The sequence below is a fragment of the Heterocephalus glaber genome, unplaced genomic scaffold (assembly GCF_053883595.1).
Source record: "Heterocephalus glaber isolate CG9 unplaced genomic scaffold, H.glaber_assembly_v1.0 deba00000347, whole genome shotgun sequence".
NCBI lineage: Eukaryota > Metazoa > Chordata > Mammalia > Rodentia > Bathyergidae > Heterocephalus > Heterocephalus glaber.
The window spans coordinates 61,227,495-61,251,767 of NW_028258143.1; the positions used below are offsets into that span (position 1 = coordinate 61,227,495).

At 38.4% G+C, this 24,273-nt stretch overlaps 1 protein-coding gene across 5 annotated transcripts in view; it reads left to right on the plus strand.

Annotated features, from left to right (window-relative positions):
• The window catches only part of Ppp1r1c (protein phosphatase 1 regulatory inhibitor subunit 1C), a 118,785-nt gene that overhangs the window by 51,640 nt on the left and 42,872 nt on the right, over window positions 1-24,273 (plus strand). For 2 of the 5 annotated variants that reach the window (XM_087201169.1, XM_013066830.3), the window contains exons 3-5: window positions 4,485-4,522; window positions 6,154-6,214; window positions 10,663-10,708. The exons of 1 other annotated variant lie outside the window; for it this stretch is intronic. In XM_087201169.1, coding sequence (XP_087057295.1) covers window positions 4,485-4,522; window positions 6,154-6,214; window positions 10,663-10,708 — 145 coding nt within the window. The remainder of the gene's footprint in view (window positions 1-4,484; window positions 4,523-6,153; window positions 6,215-10,662; window positions 10,709-24,273) is intronic. 2 more of the 5 variants (XM_087201173.1, XM_004868169.3) reach the window with 2 other exon arrangements.

Genomic DNA, 24,273 nt, shown 5'->3' on the forward strand with positions numbered 1-24,273 from the left:
GTGGACAGCAGAGCACTCTGGGCATCAGGCATGGAGGAAGTGCAGTGGGTGCTGCGGGGAGGGTGACTTCCACTTGGGGACCAACTGGGAAAGATTTTCTGGAGGACTTGCCACCTGAAGAGGACCCTGAGAGATAACTGCGACGTGGAGTAAATGCACAGATGTAGCAGATGGGTGTGGGGTGTGTGTGTGTAACCAAGCAGATGTCAGTAGTAGTTTCTAACTTGTTATTGGTACCTGTGCATCCCTCTATATTCAGTCAGTAAATAAATCAAAGTGTTCTCATTATCACTGAAATTGCTTTGAAATCAATTAACTCATTTTTTACATTAACATATCTATGTTTAAATTAGCATTCAACAAATTCTACTAAACTTTAAAATTTTCTTTGAAACCTCGGTCCTACCTTTTCCTTTATATCTTTGTTTCTGTATAATATTTTTAAAAGCAATATTGTTTCCATGGCTACCTTACTTTCTAATAATGACTCTCTAGTGTTCTTCAAATATTACCCTGACAGTAATAACAAAAATATATTCTTAAGATAATTTTTATTACATTTAATGCTTATTCATTCTTCTTTTTGCTGAAGTTTTTATTAATAGAATTAATTTGAGCACAGTTTTCGATTTACTAAAAAGTTAAGCAGGGTAGATACATTGAATGCCCCATAAATCCTTCTTTGTGCGTAGTTTCCCCATTATCCACATTTCACCTTAGTAAAGTGCCACATTGTTATAATCAGTGACTCAATATTAATTTATTATTACTAACTGAAGTCCATAGTTCATTCAGATTTCCTCAATTCCTGTTGAATATCCTTTATCTATTACAGAATCCCATCTGGGTTCTCCACTACATTTAGTTGTCATGTGCCCTTAAGCCTGTCTTGACTACAGTTTCTTTGACTTGTTCTTTCTGACCTTGACAGTTTGGAGGATGGCGGGTCAGTATATCATACAATATCCCAGTATTACGATTTGTCTAGTATGTCTGTCCTGACAGGACTGGGTTTTGGGAAGGCAACTCCCTGAGGTAAAGAGCCATCTTTATCATATCTATCAAGAGTTCACACCCTCAACAAACTTCATGGCCGGTGATGTTGAACTTGGTGACCTGACTGAATCAATGTTGGCCATGTTTTCTTGCTATAGAGCTACTCTTTTCCCTCCTCTCCTTTTCTATATTGTGCTCTTTGTAAGGAAGTCCTACATTCAGTTTGTGCTTAAAGAGTAGGGGAATTTTGTCATCAGTTTTTCAAATTTTTATTCCTTAAAAAAGTTTATGATGAATTAGGATGGCAGAGTAAGGATGATTCTGCATCCTCTTCCCTGCTTCATATAAGAATACCCTAAAGTCCGGGAAGAGTGAGTGACTTTTATATGGTCATCACAGATAAGTGGAAAACCATACCAGAGACTGGATAGCACTCTAGTGCTCATCACCAAGATCCACATTTTTGTTGCCAGCCTCAGTCATGGATCTCTAGGCTTTCTTTATATTTCTATCTCTTTACATTCTCCCTATTTCTTAGTTTTTATAGCTCTCACTCTGTTATAATTCAGAAACTTCATTTTTTGATGTGGGCCTTTTCCATTTCTTCACTCTTAGTCTTCATTTATTGAAGCACTTACTTTTTTATTACAACTATGTTTTGAAAGTCTGATGAGATGCCACTGACATTTCTAAAAATAGCAGATTATTGGTATTATGCATACCCACAAAGACCCTGAATTTACCCAGTTCCTTTCATGCATTTAAATATACTAAGAGCTTTCTAACTAATCAATACTCAAAACTTTTTGGAATATTTATATCTCTATCTCCATCTTTGATGATGGTAGTATTTCTTCAAATGTTATACTTAGGTGACTGTTAACATTTTTCTTCCAAAGAAAGGAATTTCTTCGTTCAGGCCAATTGGCTTTTGAGAGAGGGGGAATTACACATATGATAAAGCTAGAATAGGTACAACAGCCTCTTTTAGAAGAGTTGGATCAACTGACAAACCTCATCAGTTAACAAGTGGATTTTGTTCATCTCTGTTTCAAAGCAGTTATCATTTTTCTGGTTTAATGAGAAAGCTAAAAAGTATTTGAATTCAGGGTTCTATTCTTATATTTCACAGGGGAGCCAGCATTTCTTGAATACTTCTGAAGTTGCCACAAAGTCATAATTTTGAGACTGAAGAGAACATAGAGCTATATTATAAATATTATTTCAATGTCTTAGTGCAAAGAGCTAGTGAGACTTACATGTGCTTGGAAGGGTCTCCTTTTCTGGTGATAATTTCCATGTAAAACTTAGAGAGAACACGTGTTTGTGTTTTCATGTTGTGCCCCATGAGTGTGTTCTGTGAGCCTCTGTGTGTGCATGTGTGTGCACACTTATGTGAGGTGTTTTGGAGGCAGAAAAGATTCATCTCTCCAGTTGAACAATAATTTTTTTTGGTACTGGGGATCAAACTCAGGACCTTGCACTTGTGAGGCAAGCAGTGGAACCACTGAGCTAAATCCCTGGAGCAGGAACAATAATTTATTAAGGGAAAAATAAATGGATTAAAATCAATGAGTCTTGAGAACACTATGATCTATTCTCCGCTTCCCTGCACTTTTTGTCTGAGTCATTTTGACTCAAACGTCATTTCATTTTCACTCTTCAATTTCAAGATAAGAACACAGGACTGAGTTTTCTCAGTAGTCATTTTCATGACATGAATAGCTGGTTTATGTCAATGTAACTCAACAAAAACAAAAATCTGTTTTCATCGAATTGTGCAATAAGTTAAGTTTTCACAGTTGCCTTAGAAAGACACTATTTTAGTGTGTCTTGTAGTAGAAGAGAAGAAAAGAGTAGAAAACTGAAGGATTGGGCCCCATTTCATTCCTAAACACTAGGTTAGAAGTCATGGGTTGAATTTTAGGAGCCCCCAAAACATAAATCAAGTATTAAGAAGCCCATTGACATTTAACCACCCAATTGATCACAGTGCAAGCCCTTGTAGAATGGATCATACCAAATATTTAACTAAAATGAGATTGTAACAGGTTTCACCTTGACAGATAGGACTCTTCAGTTTAGTATATTCATAGCTCTGGTGATAAGCCAGATACTTGTAGTGATTCCATCAAACAGTTGTTATTGCTGTCATAATCACATAGCTTCTTGGCTGTCCTTTCCTATAGAAAGATGACAAATTTTCTTACATATTTATATGTTTTTGACATGTAGCAATCAAGATATGAAAATAAACAATAGTTCTGTATACTATTCACTCCAGCCACTTGGCCATTTTAGTCCAACACAGTTGGATTTATATACAAATTTTAGTATGGGGCCAGGGATTTATCTCAGTTGTTCCGCCACCTGCCTTGAAAGCACAAGGTCTGGAGTTCGATCCCCAGTTCCAAAAAAAAAAAATTTTAGTCTGTATAGATATATACATGTGTGTATATATCTACATAGAGAAATCTACAATGCTTTGCAAATTATAGGAGTAATCATACTTATTAGAAAAAAACATTTAGTACAGATAAAAATAAAGTAGAAATATGTTATCCAGTCACCCAGAAATAACCATGGGTAGCATATAGGTATCTTTCTATGAATGTATATGCATGCCTCCATTTACATTTATCTATCCTTTATAAAACAAAAATACCATGCATATAGTTAACATTTTTAACCTATGTAGTGTATAATATTTATATGGTATAGTATTTATATTAATTGTTTTGAAGCAGATACTCATTGATGAACTCATTTGTTTTGGGATCATAGGATCAGTCTTTTAGTTTTGGGATTAGCATAAGGATCAGGTAAGGATAACTGGGTTAGGAAGGAAAAGGCAGAATCCATACAAAGCTGGTGAGGAGGCAGGGAACCAGCCAGCCTTGGGCGTCCTTGCTCTGTGGATGGGATGCATGTGAGGCCCTCTCCTCTACATCCCTGTGGACAGACCATGGAAGGTTCCTCAGGACCATAATAAGAAGGGCTTGACAGAGTAATTGGTTCCTCCCGGGGCATACAGAGAGGAGGTGCTGGCTTAGCACTGTGGTGACGGGGCTGAGTAGGAGAGCAGGTTTGGTCTGGTTAGTGACAAACTTGAAGAATCTGATGGAGGTTGTAGTCAACATGCGTGGCAACAGCAGCAAAATCTACGAGCAATGGAGGTTGCTTACACCTTGGCACTGTGAGGTTGCTGACACCAACCATTGTTCCAGAAGTCATTTCCCCTGACGGCTGGAAGGTGGGGAATCCAGGATGCCAAGAAGTCTGTGTTTCACCACCTGTGTTAGGCCTTCGGGAAAAAGTCCTCTCAGAAGGGAACCACCCACCCAGGCCCCCTGAGCTCAGCTCCAAGCCACCATTGTGATCTCACTGGAGGCAGTTATTGGTTTGATATATGTCCTTGAAAATGTTCACATGTATATTACAGATATGAGTGTCACATTTCTAATAAATGATACCTACTTCTCTTTCAGAAATAGATGACAAGAGGGCGACCAACACACAAGGAGAAGTAAGTTTTTTCTATTTTGTATAAATATGTTCAAATCAAAGACAATTACCTTGATTTGATGTTATAAAATATGATATGGATATGACTGTGATATATAAGCTGTTTAGTGTGCTTTATCTGACTGCATAGTAAATGGGGTCTTTGAAATCTCTGCCTCTCAGTTACCTCGATTCTCTATGAAATCCTGAGCTCTGCACCAATACCTAAAATAAAGCATTGGTTTTCCTGGCAAGATATGGTATCAATAACTGTAACATAGCAAGTGATTGTATATAAGCAGCACAGGCACTGTTGAAATCTCTGAGCCAGGAGATGAGGGTGGTGGCAGACACCTCTTAAAGGGTCTCCTGGTGTGTGGAGCCAAAGCGAACCCCAAAAGCAAAGGATGGAGTCCTCTAAAGCTTAGCTAACCAGAACTATCGAATTCACCAAGAAACGTACTCAGATACTAATTCAGCAGCAAGTCTGAACAGTGTCATCTTTTGCCCCTCCATATTCTTATGTGGGAGATCAGACTGAAAATAAGAATCAAGGGCGCCTAGGGGAGCTAATGATATAGATTATATAAAATGCAAAGATGGGAGAAAACTTGTGCTCAGAAATGGAGCAAATATTGGTTAGGATGCTCTGTGGATTTAAGAATTAATCCTGTGAGCACATGTGAGCAGACATGTAGCAATACCTAAAGAGGAAAATGTGGAAAGGATAGAATATCACATTTTATCTCACAAGACTTTTAAAAGCATTTAGAGAGATGTAAATACAAAATTAAGTTTTTACATAAGTATAGTTTTATCACCTAAGCTTAGTACTGTGGTACTAAACAACAAAAAAGCACTTTCCTGCAATTAATTTTATACTTGATCTTTGAATACGTGTATGTACAATACAAAAGAAATTCCAGACGTGATTGCTTCTCAAAATCATCTGGGCATGACCAGAACAATGAAAGTGCCCAGAAATGTCAATTATTCATGCATTTAACATTAATTGTCACCCTGCCTGCATCTGTGCATGACAGACCAAAGCATTCTAATCCTGAGAAATTTGTTTGTACTCTTTGCTCGGTTAATAGGAATTTGGCAACTGGGTGAACTTTTTACTTTTTAATATATTTCTTTTGTATCAGGTAAATATCAACATCTTGATAAAGACTTTGAGTGCCACTAAGCTTTAGTTTGCACAAAGAAAAAAGACATTAGACTGGACATGACAACTCAAGAGGGTTATCGATTATTATTAGTTCCCAAGAGTCCTCACGACTTCTCCTGAAGCTCCCAGGAATTCTGTGGACAGGTATTATTACTCCACAGGCATAGCTGTTGAGGTATACTTTGTCTCAGAACTCATGTTTTTCTCTGCTCAATGGATTGATGCCTTTTTGTCCCTTTTGTCTCTTTAGGTGAGATAGTAAAGGAAGTGATTTTAAGACTGCAGTCGAAGAACACTATGATAAAATAGAGTTTATAGCCTCATGACTTCTTAGGCCTGTATATCACTGAACACGTTCATAAGTTCTCATTGATTACAGTTCTCTTTCTTGATGCCGACATCAGAAAGCCCTCTGAAGTATGTTGCAGCCTGAAGGCAGTGTAGTGTTTATCCACATCTGTCTCTCTCTTTGTCCACAGCCACAGAACACGTCCCCGAAACAAAGGAAGCAGAGCGTGTACACACCGCCTGCCATGAAAGGTACTGTCCCATTCATGACTGGGGTGTTGGGAGTACTGAGTCATGAGTACTCAGCAGGCTGGCTGTGTTGGGTGGTCATCCACTAAAACATGTTAGACCTACTCTCAGCTGCACAGTCCAGTAGTGTGACATTCCTTCAGTGAGATGCTTTCTATTTAAAACTTAGTTTCCTCAAGAGTAGAATAGGTGACTGAAGAAGCAACAATTGGGGATCGCAGAAGCTTAGTCTGGAAATTCAGCTTCCAAAATAATGATAAAGAGTTTTCTTTTCCTTTTCCTCAAATATCTTCTTTCAAGTGACTATTCCTGAATCTCTACTCTTGCCAGTGTTAGAAAATGATTATTATTTTTTTCTTGGCTTAAGCAAAGCAGAATAACTTGAGTTTGGGGGAGATTCGCTGTCAAGTGTGGCCTTCTTGCATCCTACCAGGAGGGGCTTTAAGAAACACAAGCAAACAGCTACTTGCTCTCCTTGTAACAGCTGTTGAATAACAACTGGGAGTGCTAGTGTGGGTTGGGGCATTTTTCCAAAATTTTTCTTCAAAATTGGAACTGCTGAAATAGCACGCAAGTGTATCAGTATTTTGGTGAACATCAATTCCTGGGAAGGGTTCTTTGATTTCTCACACAAAAATGTTCCTGAGAGGAGGTAGAATCTGTTCGATCAGTAGCTCATGTTCCAGTCAGGCACCGGCTGTTGGCTTGGGGGCTCATCACGCGGTGGTCCAGCTCCACTTCGGCTGCACGGGAGGCCCCAGAGCAGCTTCCTCTGGAGCCTGCAGAGATGTCTAAATTGGGAGTGAAATTTTCCACTCTGTATTCTCTCCAGATTTGGGGACTTTTCAGGGAGGCGGGATATAAATGGATATACTAATAGCTACTTTCAGTAAACTTCCTTCCTGTACAGCTAACAAACACCATATTTGCTTGTTGTATAATGTAGTACATAATCCGGTCATCAACATTGTAGTTTACTCCAAGGTAATTATTGAGATTACTAGGCATTCCTGCGTGAGGTTAAGTGTAATCATTTTAAAGATATTTTCCCCATGTTAAGTGATTTTGCATTTTCAAGACATATCAGTTTTGGCATCAATGGGCAATGAAGAAAGATATATGTTTACTCATTTAATTATTTCCTCTGTTCTATTTGGGGTTAGCTTAAGCTAAATTAAGCAATGCTGTTCTCGTCTCCTCAGAGAATAATAGTATTATTTTTAAAGAAAAATGTTAAACTCAAAGCCCTAAGGGCCCATGGTGTTCATTATATTTAGCTTTCCAATATCCTGAGAATGTAGAATCCTAATGCTTAGGGAAGTTGGTTCTGTTGCACGCTTCTCATATATCCTTATCCAATTGAGCCCCCTGAGATTACCCCTCAATGGCAACCATGTGTGGTCATGAGTTACAGGCTTAAGAAAGCACAGTAATTCTTTCCAGAGGACTCTAGGGTGCTAATACCAGTCCTTTAATTTCTCACCTATAACCAGTAAATATCTTTGTGACTCTCCTGCTTATGACAAAAGAAAAGATAAAGACAAATCTACATATTTTATTCAGTGTATCTGTCCCTAAGAGCTAAAAAAATGAATATTTCAAGACAAAATTAAGCAATGGTAACATATGGTGCATGGTGAACACATTAAGAAGATTCAATCATAGAAAACATAACTGAACAAAGGAAGTGTTATTGAGATGCTAAGTACAGTAATACATTGCTTGAGATGTATAATTCTTCAAATTGCAATGGAATGTGGAATTATTGAGAGTTAAAATGTTTCATGGGAGAGCGAAGTACCAATAGATGTGATTAACAGTTTTGACAAAATTTGCTGCAACAGAAAGTCAACTAGGACTTTATGAAGGATCCAGCGAGGAATTGGTTAGTAGAACAAAACAAACTTCCTTCTCACTTCTTCAGTTGTGAGGAGATACTGAGTATCAAAGTCAAGGCCAGGAGAGTTGCTGGATCCTACTTATGCCATTTCACTTTCATCTATAGACAACTGCCCAGTCTCCTAAGCTCATTAAGGTCTTCCCTTTTCAGACAACATGGAATTTTTTTCATATGAATATTCTCACCAGCTAGAACAATATCTGGCACATAATAGGCATTCAATTACTTGCTGAATAACTGAACTGTAATGAACTGGGATTCTGGTCACACTGTCATCCCCTCAAAAGTATCACTTGAGCCTCATTACACTGATGTCAGACTTGTGACTCTACTTCTGCTTTTGTCTGCTTTTTTCTCTGGTCAATTCTCCCTCTACTCCTGTTCTTGCTTATTCATATGTTTCCATTTTTCTATATTTCATTTCTCCTCACTCCTCTTCCCCTTGATCAAAGAGAAAATATGATTTGGTAGATTAGCTATTGCCATGGCTTGGATATGTGTTCCCCAGTGGTCCATCCATGTATCAAAGGCCTGGTTTCTACCTGTGCTACTGTGAGGAGATGGTGGAACACTTAAGAGGTGGGGCATTGTGGGGTGTACCCTTGAAGGAGACTGTGGACCCCAGGCCCTCTTCTCTCGCTCTTTCTCTCTGACCATGAGGTGAGCAGTTGCATTCTGTCACGTACTCCCACCACGATGTGTAGCATCACCACAGGCCCAACAAACCATGGACTGGAACCTCGGAAACCGATCCAAAATACTTTTTTTTTCTTTATAAGTTAGTTACCGCAAATATTTTGTTCTGTTGACAGAAAGATGAATGACACAGTCACCATCTAGAATCATGGGTCAATTGGGCTGGCTTCTTAAGAAAGGTCCTCTCATGGGCGTCTCAGAGGCCTTGACCTCTCCCTCCCTCCCCCTCTCACATTCCAGCACGAGGTCTCGTGGATTGAACGCCCCTTAGAATCTCTCTCATTCACCCTCTTCTCTCATCTTCAGCATCACCACCGTATTCAAGTCACACTTCTCTCTGCCACCGTATAATGGGGTCACTCTCCATCCAGTCTTTCTTTGCTCGCTTTCCATCTGTTTTTAACGTTACAGCCAATGTGAACCTTTTAAAACCCAAAAGTGACCGTGCTAAGCCTCTGACGAATCCCCACTGCCCTTAAATAAGATTTATGTTTCAAAGCAAGGTTTCCAAAGCTCATTGCCTATTGTTTCAACCTGCTTCTTCTTGTCTCACTCCCTAGAGTAAACAGAGGGCTGAGGTGGAGCACTTCTGAGGTCAGCACCGTTCAGCCATCCCTCTACCTGTCCAGCCAGCCAGCCAGCCAGCCAGCTACCTATCCACCTATGCAGCAGAGTATCTCCCAGGAACCAAGGACATTGATAAATGTGAACAAATGCCACACTGGCATTTTGTTAGCTTCTCAATGCACTAAGCTTTTTCTGGATTCAAGAAAAAAAAAGGAAGCATGCTTTCTTTGGCCTAGAGTGTGCTCTCTTGTTTCTTTCTTTTCATCATTCTTCATCTGACCAACTCCTATTTATCTTTAAGCCCTGTCTTTAATGATGAGTCCCTGAAAAGTGTTTTTCTTAACACCTCATATCGTACACTCTGCATTTAGTAAACTCTCTATTGGTCCTCTCTGGAGTTATAAATTCTCCATAGTTCTTTCAGGGCAGGTATCACAATGCCCAATTGTCTATTTAGGTTTTATCTCTCCAACTAGCTCAGAAGTGACCTATATGGCAGTAGTGAGAGGGTCTACGTTGCTCACTCTCATATCTTCAGGACTCAACATAATGATTGGAACATAAGCAGTACTCATAAGCCTATTTTTAAACAATTAAAAGCATGTATCTGACTGTTACAAAGAGCTTCTCAATTGAAGTCCTTAGAAATGTATATTCACGGACTCTTGTTCTACATCTTGTTACGATTTGTGGCACATTTAAAAATAACTAATATTGAAATATTTCAAGACATATATCAGGTTTTTGTCTCACCCTGATGTCAATTATGCTTGCTATGTAGTTTTTTTCTCATTCACTCTTAATCTCCTCACAAATTGAATTATGCCTGTATTATTCTAGAAGTATTATCTTCTAAAATCAACCAAATATTTAAAATATGAGCTGACCAGAACCGAATGGAGACTTCAATCATGTCTGACATTTCTTTTATTTCAGAAAACTTAATTGTATTAATATAACCCCATATCTGATTTGCTTTTTCTGGCAGCTAACTATTCACATTGTTGACAAATATAGAGCTAATGATAAATTCACAATATTAATCCTTATTCATATACTATTTTCCATTCATTCCTCCTTTTAAACTTTAAGCCCAACCCTCCTTTTATTCTGGGCAAAAAGCAAGTCAGCACTGTCATTCCAAGAGGATCGTCTATTGTTAGAGTCGGCTGTTAGGTCAGCATGTCATATTTTGTATCCTGATTTTATCATCCATTCTATTTCCAATTACCTCAATAGGATGTCATCCACAGCAAAGATAAACTTATCTTTTGTATTTTTATCCAAGGGTACAATAAAAATATCAAGCAGAGCAGGACCAAGAGAGCACTGCAGTAAGTACATGTATTTCACTCTAGTTGATACTGATCCCTCAAATGTCACCATTTAACCAGCTATGGAATTGACTTACTGCATCCGGAAACTTTCCCTTCAAAGCCGAGGACCCTGTGGCACTTTCGTTAGATAGGTTGTTGTATTTTAGGTTCCTTGTTCTGATCACATTTTTTTTCACAGCTGAGTCATAAATTTAAGATGTAATTATACATAACATAACAAAAGTTGAAGTTTGCATACAAAGCAGACTTACTTCTTCAGTACCTTGTGTACTACATTGCTTTATGATTACTTACGTAGAAAGTTCTGAAGTTTATAAGAAAAATGACAGCTGATGATGAATGCCCATGAATACTCCTCTGGTGTTTGTTTATATAGTGGTCAGTACTGTAATTTACAGAACAACTCATTAAATTATTGTTGGATTGCTTGAATCATGTTTCCAGAAAAGCAAAGTGGATTTGAATCTTGGGACAGGAAATGGCTGACTCATTTCCACTCTCATTGTGTGTGTGTGTGTGTGTGTGTGTGTGTGTGTGTGTGTGTATGTTTTACTGGAATTCAAATGCCTTCTACTGAAGACAGCAAAGTAAGTGTTATCGATTTAAATGAAATCTGAACATTAAACAAAGTAGCTGACTGAAAAATGGCTTTCTGTAGCAGAGCCTCCTCGTATTACATTACCATTCTTAATGCATAGCGAGTCAGATTTTTCATTTACTTCTGCAAACCATCTTCATCTTCTCATTCTTTGTTATTTATTGCAAAAAAAAAAAAAAACTTAGTTCACTATTCAGATTGTTCTTCTGATCTATCAGATAAATTTTCAGATGCTTGAGGAACTTTTAATCTCCAAGGCTTTTTTTCCTCCAATGACAGCTGTGATCATGATATTTTATTCTAATTTGACCTCTTATCATAATAAAGCAATACTTGCAAATAAGGAATATCTCAGAGGGGGATCGAATTGGCCTAATAAGAAGGCTAAACTGGCCTTTGGAGGATGGTAGATGACAATAGCGAGACTAGGACACGTAATACCACTGAGGGATACCTTTACATTCAGAGAAGGCTGCTGACCATGTGACACCATGGGACCTGAGATGAAAATACATGAGCTCTGGGGGACAAGCAGTCAGGACTCAAGCCCCAGCAGCATTATCTTTTATCCATGCAACTTGCATAAAAATCAATGGGCGAACCTCTTAGTAAAATGGAGATAATCCCTACCATTCAGGATGGCAAAAAGGGGGCAAACCCAAACAAAAGGTGTAAAGAAACTGCTTAGAACAATGCAAATATGCAGGATTATTTTGAATAGTTGTTTGAGCCCTGGGTGGAGAGGGAGGCACATCCCTCCTCCGTTTCCACATAGGTCTGCAGGGTGGGGAACAGAGGGTCTGGGTGCTGGAGTCAGTAGGGATGAATGAGGTTGGAGGAGAATGAAATCTCTGCTACAATTTTGGTCTCATTCCTGTGGGAATGGAAAAGTCAGTTTCCAGGCACCTGGTTCTAAGAAGCATGTGGATTTGCAAACTGTGCAATGACCAGTCCACTCTACTGAGCTCAGCATAGAGCAGGTTTGTGAAGTTCTCTCTCATGTTTTGCTTCCTCTTGAACAAAATCCAGGTTTTCCTTCAATTCACTCATGCCTGCCCTCAGGCCCCAGGTTCCTTATTTCTCAGCTAACAAATTCCTCTCAGAGGTATTGATATTTAAGTTAAGAAGACTTGTGTTTCAAAAATCTTAAGAACAATGCAATGGTTAATGGTGAATCAGGGTGCTAAAGTAGATTTTACAAAAAATATTCCTTGCCAGAGGAATGAATATGTAAATATGTATTTATGTGAGTGCAGCCTAGAATGAGACAACCCGGGCAAATTCACAAGGAGATGTTGAACTGTGACCGATTTACTCTTTCTGATTTCAAACCTATTATAATTGTGACTCAGAAAATTCTCAAAAGTAAGCACCAGCCATGGTCTCCTGCTCTCATTACCCACTGCACAGTGAAACTGGAGGCAGGAGAGAAGGGGCCAAGATCTTCCAGCTTCTCACCACACCATTTTCCACACACTGGAGTCCTTTTTTAAACATTTCTCTCCCTTTGTGGGTGTTCTCTAGTTATTCATCACATCTGCCTGTCTAAGTCTTGGTTTTTATTGTTTGTGCTGGCTAAGTTTATTCACTGTGCAGCGTGGAACTTATTTACTCAACTCAAGAAACATTTAATGGATTTCTAGATATCCAGGAACATTCTAAATATATGCAAATCTTACTTTAAAAAAACCCAGGTGCACTCCTATTTTAAGATTCATTTCCTTTGCTTCTCTTTAATTTCTTTCACTGAGTTTTAAGTTAATCTTATCTTTGAGTGTGGAGTGTGGGGTCAGGTTGGAGGACTATCTAAGAATGTACCCTCCTTGAAAGTCACAGAGATATCATTTTTCCTGAAGTATTACTCTCCTGTGATGTCACTTAAACTTTGAAAAAGTAGAGCACCATTTGTCAGTATAGTTCCATCCATTCATCTATATACATTTCCTATTTTTAAATTAATCTGAGGTTTAAGATTACTAATACTACTATATGAATCACATTCAAATTTTAAAATTGCTTTGGATCTTAGAAGCATGGGAAAAGATAAACTTGTGCATTTGGTTTAGACAGCTGAATCAAGAGTTGGTGTCTTTCGATCTCTCCCACATGTGCAAATGGAAACATTGGTTTGTGTAAATACTGATAATACACTGCCCCAAATCACAAATGAGCCACTCCTCTGAGTGCTGCATTCCAGTGAGTGGGAGCAGAGGTGAAAAGCAAAGTCCCAGCCCTCTAGAAGGACACTCTGGGGGAAGCATTCCACAAATGGATAGAGCATACCATGGGTAAGCCCTTAAGTGTGGATTTATACAGATGTATGAGGAATGTGAGGGTAACCACACCACGCCTAGTGGACAGGAAGGTAAGGCCATTGTATTAGGGTTCTCTAGAGGAACAGAATTAGTACAAGATTTATGCATAATGATGGAAGGGATTTATTAGGCAGGCTTACAGGACCAGAGGCAGCAGAATCCATAATGGCCATCTGTGTGCCCAGGAGCTGCAGTACCCAGTAGCAGTTGAAGGTCTAAGGTTGAAGCTTGCTGTAGTGAGGCCGGTGTGAATCTGCCTTGGAAGGTGGGAGAAACTAGAGACTAATGTCCAAAGGCAATGGTGAAGACTGCAGCTCTTCCAAAACAGAAGCACTTCCTTCTTTTCCTCTTTGTTTCATCCAGGATACAGACTTGATTATTGGTGCCACTCACATTCAGGATGAGTCTTCCCCGCTCAGTGTGTAGCCTACACGTCAATCACCCTTAGCACACACAGAACTTTACTAATCTGCTAGCAGGTTCTAACTCGAGTCCAGTGTACACATCACAGTACTGATCACACCACTTTCAGCTCCCAGAGGGACAGTCATATTTATACAAGTGACTGAAGAACACAACAGACCAGGTCATGGTAAAGGGGAAGGCATGGTTTGCACCATTTTTATTCTTCTTCCTCATGCACACTTCAGAGTGTTGACAATGACACTGTAATGGAGACAGTGCAATTCTGTGGGGACCAGCACAAAGACAGTCCCTGTCAGCCAACAGCCTAATTGGTCCCACTGATGGGAGTCTAGACATCGCTTCAAACATGTTTGGAAATCCTTGTGCCTCTGATTCCATTTGGAAAGTTAAGATTTGCATCTTTATCTTTAGTATCTTTTAAAACAGAGCAAATTTCAGCTTGAATTATACAGCCTAAAAATCAATTTTATATTCTAGAACAGTTTTGAATTTACAGAAAAGCTGGAAAGATAGTACAGAGTGTGACCATTTCTAGTGCATACCCAGTTATCACTATTATCCATGCCTTACTGTTATAAATAATATACAGCTGTATCTAATTTGTTAGAATTAATAAACCAGAATCGAGAAATTATTATTAATGAAAGCCCATATTTTATTTGTATCAGCTTGCCTAATGTTCCTGTTATGGTTTACATCTAGATGTCCCATGCACCCATATGTGGGGCTTTGGACAGTAATTTAGTGATGGGAGCTTACAGCTGACTTGCTGTTGGGAGGTGGGTCACTGGAGGCATGGCCTGGCAGGTTTATCTCTCTCTCCAGCTTCTCTATTACTCCCTGTTTCCGGTCCGCCTTGAGCAACTTCGCTCCACCAGGCCCCTCTCTGCCATGCTATTCTGCCTCAGAGCCAACCGACTATGGGTGAAAACACGAGCCCAAATAGACCTCTCCTCCCTTAAAATTGTGGGTTTCAGGTATTTTGTCCCAGAGATGAGGAAAGTGACTAAGTCCATCTTCTGTTCCAGGAACCCCCTTGGGGTTCTGTGTACATTGAGTTATCTGTGCTTATGTCTCCTTTGGCTTCTCTTGGCTCTGGCTGACAATCTCTCAGACTTCCTTGGTTTTGATGACCTTGAGCATTTTGCAAAGTATTGGTTAAATATTTTCTGGGATTTCTCATATTTCTCATTTTCTGATGTTTTTCTCATGATTAGACAGAGATATTGGATTTTTTGGAAGAAAAACTACAGGGACAAAGTGACATTTCCACTACATGATATGAAGGACACAGGCTATCAACATGACTAATCATCTGACTCAAGTAGGGTTTATCAGGATTCTCAGGATTCTCCACTGTAAAATGACTTTCTTGCTCCCTTTCTGCACTGTACCACTCTTTTCAATGAAATCACTGTGTGTAGCTCACACTCAATGGGTGGGAATTACATTCCATCTATAGGAAGGAAATGTATATACATACATAATTTGGAATTTTTTGCCTCTCCTTTCACATTAAACCACTTATTCAGTCATTTATTTTTATCATTATGGATACACAGATACTTATTTTATACTTTGGGTTTAGCTTAATACTTCTTTATTTTGTTGGCTAAATAAATAGTACCAGCTTTGGTCATTAGGAACCTTTTCAGTTGACCCGTGTGCCTTTGACATATGCCAGTAATGTGGATGTTTGTTTTTCATTTGTTTGTTTTAACATGTCATTACTTTTTGGCACTACAAAATACTTAGTCTCTTTTGTGTATTTCTTGCCCTAGCTTCACAAGCAACCATTTCTTCAGGAAGCCCTAAATGAGAACTTAATTCATATTTGAGTTGATACACCATAAAATGTTTGTGTAATAAATGGTTGCTAAAAATAGAGAAATATCTTCTTTGCTCTGCAAAAATATACATGAGCATGTCCATTAGTGTAGATGGAATAATGTTACACTACCAGCATGCTAAGTGTACATATTCCATTCTTACTAATGCTAATGGGAGTTTGGGGAAGAAAAATGAATAATGCTTTAATAGTAGAATAAGCAGATGTCATCACTATGGGCTTGCCCTCCTTCATTTACTACCAAATACAGTGTACTCTGATGTTTTCTGGGACGAGATTTACATTGTCTCTTAAGAGATGTGGAATCAATAATAGGTTTACAACCTTCTTGGAAATTGGCTGTTGACTTTACTTAAAGCAAAGATTTCCAAAAGTCATATTTATAACACCTTATATTTGTGTAGTGCTTCAACATAAGAAACCTGTTTTGTATAATTTATTTGCTTTTTACAGAAAAGAATGTAAAGTAAGTGGTATGAAGCACAGGATCCCCACATTAAATGTTCCTGTTCTTAAGAAGCCTAAATTGTGACAAAAGCATTTTTGTGTTAGCATGTCCTATGAAATTCTGCTGGAATAGCAATGGTCTTTATTTCTCCATTTGTCTGTCTGTCCTGTTTCCCTGACTACAATCCGAAGATCCTCTAATCTCATAATTTAATGGAAATGTTTTTAAAAACCTTTTCAAACCATTTTCTACCAAATGCGTAGTTTCTTTGGTTTTAATAGTTTTTTGTTTGTTTGTTGTTTTTTGAGACAGGGTCTTGTTATATAGTCCAGGCTGGTCTTGAACTTACTATGTAGCCCAAGCTGGCCTCAAACTTGCAGTAATCCTCCTGCCTCAGCCTCCCAAGTGCTGGGATTACAGGCATGTGACACCATGCCCGGCTATAATTTTTGCATTTTAACTCACGTTATAGATCTGAACACCACAACAGAGTATAAAACCAAGCTTTCCTTTAGTCTTGCTTCTCTCCAATGCACCTTCCCTTTCTCAGACAGCTGACCACACAAATCTCTCTCTCGCTCTGTTTTTTTAAACATCCCTTTAAATATTTCTTTAGTGTATGTTGTAGTCAGGGTTTGCAAGAGAAGAGATTAATACAGAACACATAATTTATATAGGATTATTTTATAATAGTCACTCAAAAAGTCAAATGCAGAGGAGTGCAAGAGATCTAGCCGCACACTAGACATCCGAAGAATCCAGCCAAGGGCCGGGATCCCACAGCAGTGTTCCACACAAGTCCAGCTGAAGGCCTAGAGTCCAAGGCAGTGTCCTCCGTGAGTCCAGCCAGAGGCCTAGAGCCCATGGCAATGTCCCATGCTTGTCCGTATCGAGGATCTGCACCCAGAAGGCCCAAAGGCTAGTGGTGGAAGCCAGAAAACCTGTGCAGTGCGGTGAAGGATTTATGCCACCAGGCTGAGGGATCCACATTGGAGCCAGGAAGTGATGCTCATGATGAAGATCAGAGCTCCCCTGATGAGAAGAACAGCCATTCCCAGCAACATCGAGGCTCTGTGCTCCTCCTCCAACAAAAACAGCCAAGTCCGCATCAGGAAAACCATCCACAGCAAGCTTGCTTCAGCTAGAAAATCAACAGCCCCTCCCTACCTTCCTCTCCATTTCTCTTTTTATGCCACTGGCAATAATCCTCAGGTGGGTCTTCCACGCCCAACCACCAACCACGCTGATTCCGTTCAGTTGGGTGTCCCAAATTGACCATTAGTCAATCCGCCACAGTGTAATATCCTAGAAATAATGTGCAGAGCAACTTATGATCTTGGCATTCCTGCCCCTAACTTTTCTTTTTTAATGCTGCAGCAATCCTGGGCTGCATTTGGTTCCTTGACAATAATACATGGCCTCTCATCGTCGTGATTTTCTTCTGCAGCCACATTTACTAGAAGGCTTTTCTTTGCACCCTGCCCCACATCCATTCTAAATCCTCTGGGCTGGGCTTTAAGACTTTTAAGACCCGCAAAGCATTGTAAGCACCTGTCTCTGTGATCTTCTGGGGTGTGCATTCTTTCAGGACATAGACAATGTTAGGGGTATTCTTGTCTTCATTTGCACTGTAGAAGACTCTTAATAAATGCTGAGTCCATAGGTGAGTAAGCTTTCTAATTTAAAAAATGTGTATATCCTGGCTTAATTTTAGCCACTGGTATATTTTATTCATTCATTTATTCATCCTACAAGCATCTATAAAATGCCCGTCATTGTCCAGGTCTTGTGTTAGGCTCCTTTAGCTCAGGGTGAGCTCTGTGTTGTCTCGGTCTATAGGACAAATGTAGTCAGATGGGAAAGAAACACAGGAGGAAATAGCCTGCTCTGTCATGGATGGGGAGGACTTCACAGAAGAAATGAGCTTCACCTATCACTTGAGGAATTTTGAGCAAGAAGCATAAAGGGTGAATTCCAGAGGGATAATCTGGCAGATGCAGTAGCACAGCATGTGAAGCGACATGGGAGCTCTGAATATTATGAGCAGGGATAGAATCTGTCGGAGAGAGAATGCTGGACAGAGGTGGGGATGCTTGTCCAAGGCCTCTGGACCCTGTGCTCAGGACCTGGTACTTTATTTGGAAACAAGAGAGCACTTCAGGATAACTTTAAAGACTACTACCATAAAGAAAGATAAATTTGAGTCACTTTAGGAAAATGGATGTATCTTGAGACCATAATGTTGTGAAATAAATCAGACACACAAATTTAAATGTTTCATATTTAAGAAGAAGCCCAAGTTATAAATAAAGAGCAAAATAAAAGATAGCTAATAGAAAGTAGAGAGGTAGATCCTTCTCAAATGCAAAGGGGATTGGTCAAGAGATAGAAGGAAGGGGGAAGGAGAGGAGGGAAAATGGTGAAGAGTGTAATGAAGATGTGTTATGTACATGTGCCAACTCCACAAGGAATGTAAACCTTATGCTCTAATAGAAATAAATTACTTAATATGGTATATACTTTTGTGAATCCTTTGAAGACATGGGATGAGGAGAAGGGACAAAGAAGTTGATTCACAAAGTTAATTTTTAAAACTTAGACTCCTTAGAGTGAATTTGCCTCAGGTGACCACCCGGTTTCCATGACTTTTGTTTTTATCAGTGGCTGACTATAGCACCAACCTGGTTTTCTTTTTCTAAATAATAGCTTCAAGTTGTGAGAAATGGAAATACTCATCATATTAGTTGCCAAACAAATTAATGGAAACCCAAGTAAAGATGTGTTATGACATAAAAATGTGTTATAAAATTTATGATATAAATGAAGAAATTGGGTAAATTGAGGGTAGGATTACATTCTTCACAAACTTATGCTGGTCTATAAAACTTTTCTAAACATATCCCTCTTAAACCCTTATATTATTGTTTGAAATCCAAAAGAAGAATCTGATCTGTGAGATAATTTTAAGAACAATGTCATTAATTCCTTTCTCAGTAGGTTCTTTCTCATGACAATGTACCCCACATTTTAGTTGTGGCAGAACTGACTGTACTTTCTCTGTTGAGGAATTTTTTGTGGGACAGTAAAGAATATCAACATTCCCGTCAATCAAGATACAAATATTTATTAAACTTGAACTCTGTGCAAAGTTCTGGGCTGTGTATTATTTTAAACAAATGAACTACCAAGTTCTAAACACCCTGGGTCAAGCTTGAAGAAGGTTTACAATTTCAGTTCTTTCATTAAGAAGCAAAATACCAAGTAGGAGTAAGAGTGTCCAAAGGTTACAGTTTCAGGAAACTTCTAAGCCCATGACATGAAAATTACATTGAAATTATGATCTGTATTCTTCATTGCATCCTGTCTGGTATAAAGACCAGAGGGAGCCATGCCATGCTTTTTTTATCCTTGGTAATCAGGCAGAGGTGATAATATATTCTTTTAATGGGAATTTTATGCACAGGACTCTTGAGCCATGTTGTGACATTTTATAGTCAATACTCATTCTATAATCGATACCTGCTTACATGTCTGTATTGACTTCCAATGAGCTAATCAAGGGGTACATGCTTTCATCAGTATATCACCCCAAATATACTTCAGCTTTACCTGTAGCTGGAGCTAGAATTTGTAGAGGTCTTTGGGAGCTTGGAATGGCTCTCATCTTGCTCCTCCTGAATCTGAGGTCATAGCTCATTCTATTACTATTATTTAACTGTTGGAGAGTTGTTCATTCTCCTTGACCCTGCCAGTCTAGCGGTAATAGAAAAAGAAAACGGCGATGGGAGTAGCAACAAGTGAAATAGCTCCTGGGGATGGGCGATCTGGCGTCTGAGGAGGAATGAGGCAGCAAATAGGCACAGCCCCTTACTTTCGGACAAAAGGTGATCAAAACAATGATCTTGTATTAGGAAGAGAAAAACTTGCGCTGTTTATGATAATGTGTATTTTATTTTTTTTTATTAGTACATGCTTGTAGTACATAACGGTTACATGCGTTGTGGGGAATTGGTCACGTACAGGATACATTTTAATTATTTTTACTTTCCTTCTCCCCACCCTCTCCCATCTCTCCATCGCTTGGTCCCCTTCTCATTTGCAAAATGTGTATCTTAAAAGGCAAGAAAGTGCACATTCAAAGTTTTGAATATCAACTTTTTAAAAAATATATTTTACACCATGTGATGTGTGCTCCACATGACAGGAAATTATAGCGCTCATACCCTCTTGTCCTTTCTTTTTCTGAAGCCTTCATTTTCTGCGCAGCTACTAGGTTTTTCAGGACAGGAGATGATGGGAAATGGGGAGCAGTCTGAGTTCGAGGGTCATGTGCTGGTGTTGCACACCTTCCGGGGCATGGGGAGGGGTGCGAACACAAGTGGCTTAGTTAGCAATTTTGCCTGCATCAGTAGTTCATGTTGTATGTGCTACAGAGTTTTCCTTAAACTCTCTCAAATATCTAATGGGAAAGGCAGGTGTTCAAGATTTCTTTCATTTCATACAAAGTAGTTTATCTGGTTTCAAAAGTTAAAATGTTGCCTTAAAACAGTAGATGTTTTTCTTTTAAAGCGATGAACTTTTGGACCAAATGAAAATGCTATAGCTTTTCAGGGTCACAGATAATCACATTGAAAGCCCTTCTTATAGTTTATTTTAGAAAGCAATTAATAATTAGAGTAATAATTATGCTTTCATACTGTGATTCTTGGGGGGGGGGTTTCTTAATTTTAGGTTCCTATTAGCTAATTACCCTCCCTATACAAGACAGAAGTCTGAATATCCTGCTTCAAGCTGTGAGGAGAGTGCCCTTTTTGAGTCCATTTTATGATCATTAGATAAATTTTGCTTCACTTTATCGTAGTTCTGGGAAAAGCAAATATATTTCATGTATTGAGAGTTACCACTGGCTGATAAAGTTTACATTGTTTAAAAATAGGTCTTAAAATAGATTTTTGTGTGGCAAAAAAAAAAAACCCCACAAAGCTTTGGTTTAAAATGTATTGTATTTTTAATATATATTCATGATAAGTGTTATTTTGCTTATAGACTTTAAATTTGGTTCTACTTTTTATTACATTGATGTTTGACTTGAAAGAATTCTTCTTTTTGTGAGAAGTAGTCTGGATCTTTTAAAATAGTTCTTAGTGCCTTTAACATTTTCTGTAAGTCAAGGATTTGGGACATCTAAAAGAAAGAGATGAGTCATTCCCTTTCCATCTATTCATCTTCCTTAAAATCACAGGTAAGTGGTACCTTTCAAAGCTTATGATGTCATTAAAGGTATAATGTATGTAAAAACCAGGACAGAGGAATAGAAGAAAGGACTATTGGATCTACAGTTTCCAACACTACTCTCTTTTCATATTTTAAGCCTGAAATGAAGTTAATGAGATCAATCAGGACTCTGAAATCTTCTAGCCGTACCATTGTAATTCCCCCTCTACACGATAAATTAATTAGCATTTATGAAATGATTCCTTTAAAATGTTTTTATTGATCTTTCACAATTATGTTCACCTATAGAATTTTGCTTATACTATTTTACATGCCATGTTTTTCAACTATTAGATGACTTAATTGAATTTTAAATAACATACCTGTAAATCCTCGCATGAAGAAATGTGGGAGAGCTTTGTCTGCCAGATTCTTCACCTGATAATGTTAATCTCTTCCAACTTTTCTGTACCAATCTCACTTCATCGTAAACATTTTGAAAATAATAATAAAATTAATTTTTCTTTGGGCTGTCTTAGAAGATGGTAGGAAAAATGTCATTTGATTGTTATTTTATTATGTAATTAATCTATAATTATTGGGCAAACAGATGCATCCTAGACTAATGCAAACTTAAGACAAATTCTAATCTACTTTATATTAAAAATAAAGAACAGCATGAATACTCATTTATATAAATGAAGACTAAAATTCCCTTTTATGACCTCAAACAACCCACATATATGGCAAAATGTTTCAAGCCTTAGATAATGTAAACATTGTTACATTAAGCTATTTGCTTTTGAGTTACATGAAATATGAATTTAAATGATATTTTGGATTAAAATATATTTTCTGACAGCTCAAACATAATAAAAAGGAGAAATACCTCATAGTCTTCATTTTAATTAACATATCAATATACTGAAACTAGCTATGTGAAATGTTCCAAAAGTAAATATCACAGGGCCTCCTTGTCGATGCCAAAGCTTGCTTTCATCTTACCAAGATTAATTGTTGAACCACCGTGGGTCCCACGTTTTCCTTGTAAGTCCAGACCGAAGAATTCTCTGCATTTATATCAGCATCCCTAGTTTTCCAGATAGGCAGCTTAATCCTTGAGATAAATATATATTTTTTTACATAATTGTCTAATTACTCAATAGACTAGAACAGATCCCATGAAGCCATTCCAATGTGCGCTGGATAAATAATGTTCTGTTCTACCTCTGGTAATTGGCCAATAAATCCCCTTAGGAGTGTTTTGATCCCTTAGATAAACACCAAATGGGCTAGGTCAGTTGAGTCAGTATTTTTTTTCTCCCATTGGCAGTGGCACTCGAAAGGCTTCCCATTCAAATGACCTCACGACATCAACAGCTTGCGACCACATAGCGCCCTCTGCTGGTCTACAAAATTTCAGCAGTACAAGTAGAAAACAATGTTTACAGACTAGAGCCCGATAGGAGAAAAATCTGAAATTTTGGTATAAAATGGGGTTAAGCTAAATAAACAACAGAAAGACTTGTCATTTTGATTGCTCATAAATTGTGAAGTACTCCACCATTCAATCATCCAAAGTAGGCAGAATACATATATATATATATATATATATATATATATATATATATATGCAGAAGTACCCAGAAATTCTGCACAATGCTATCTAAAGTAAGCGTCATGAGTCTGTCAGCCCCACTCTAATAGTACCTGTCTTCCATCTAGCAGAAGATAACCATGGGGGCCTTATGCTACTTTAACTCCATGTGAAACAGCATCAGATAAGATGTCAAAAATGAATGTCCTTTGCAAACTGACCAATTTAAATCCCGTACATATCATCTGGTGGCATTGATGACCACCTTCATTTGGTACAGACAAAAGTTAACAAAAATAGGATGCAGAGTAGGTGAATCATGGGCTTGAATTCCAGCTCTGGCAATTCAAATCTGTGTAATCTTCGTCAAGTCAGTTCTCCTCTCTGCTCTTTCTCCTTCACATCTATAATTGGAGATAATTTCAGAGAGCCCCTGTGAAGAGTAAACACGATGCTGTCTGGTCCAGCCAAACCTGGCAGAGGCACATTTGAGCTCCAGTCACAGGGTTCCTGAGAAATCTGGGCCTTGCTCCAACCCACCGAATGATTCAGAATGTCAAAGAGGAATAACCCCCCTCCAAACATTCTGGAAGCATGTCTGGCCACATAACACACAGTCATCATATAATAGAGTTTTAATTTTTACTAGTACATGTTTCATTGCATAACATTTGCATTCCTTGTGTGGAGTTGATATATGTACACAGCACATATAGTGATTCCTTTTTTATCCCCTTTCCTTCCCCTCCCTCTCCTTTCCTTTCATTTCTTGGTCCCCTTCCTAATTGAGAAAGATCTATCTCCCTACTTCTTATGATCTGTCTTTTATTTTGCTTTTTATTTATAATTTTTGCTTCTCATATGAGAGAAGCCATGTGATATTTAAGTGTGTGTGTCTGATTTATTTCCCTTAACATTACAGTCTCTAGGTGCACTCTTACTATAGTTGCATAATCTACAATCAAATTCTGTTTATTTTTTGATAGGGAGACAAGATCAGAAATTTAGTTGATCTTCTAGAATTGTAGATTGCAGAAACCATTAAATCATGCTATCAAAGAAACTGGGTAAACGGTAAATTCTGATGAAGATTTAGATAATTGATGTAGATGTTG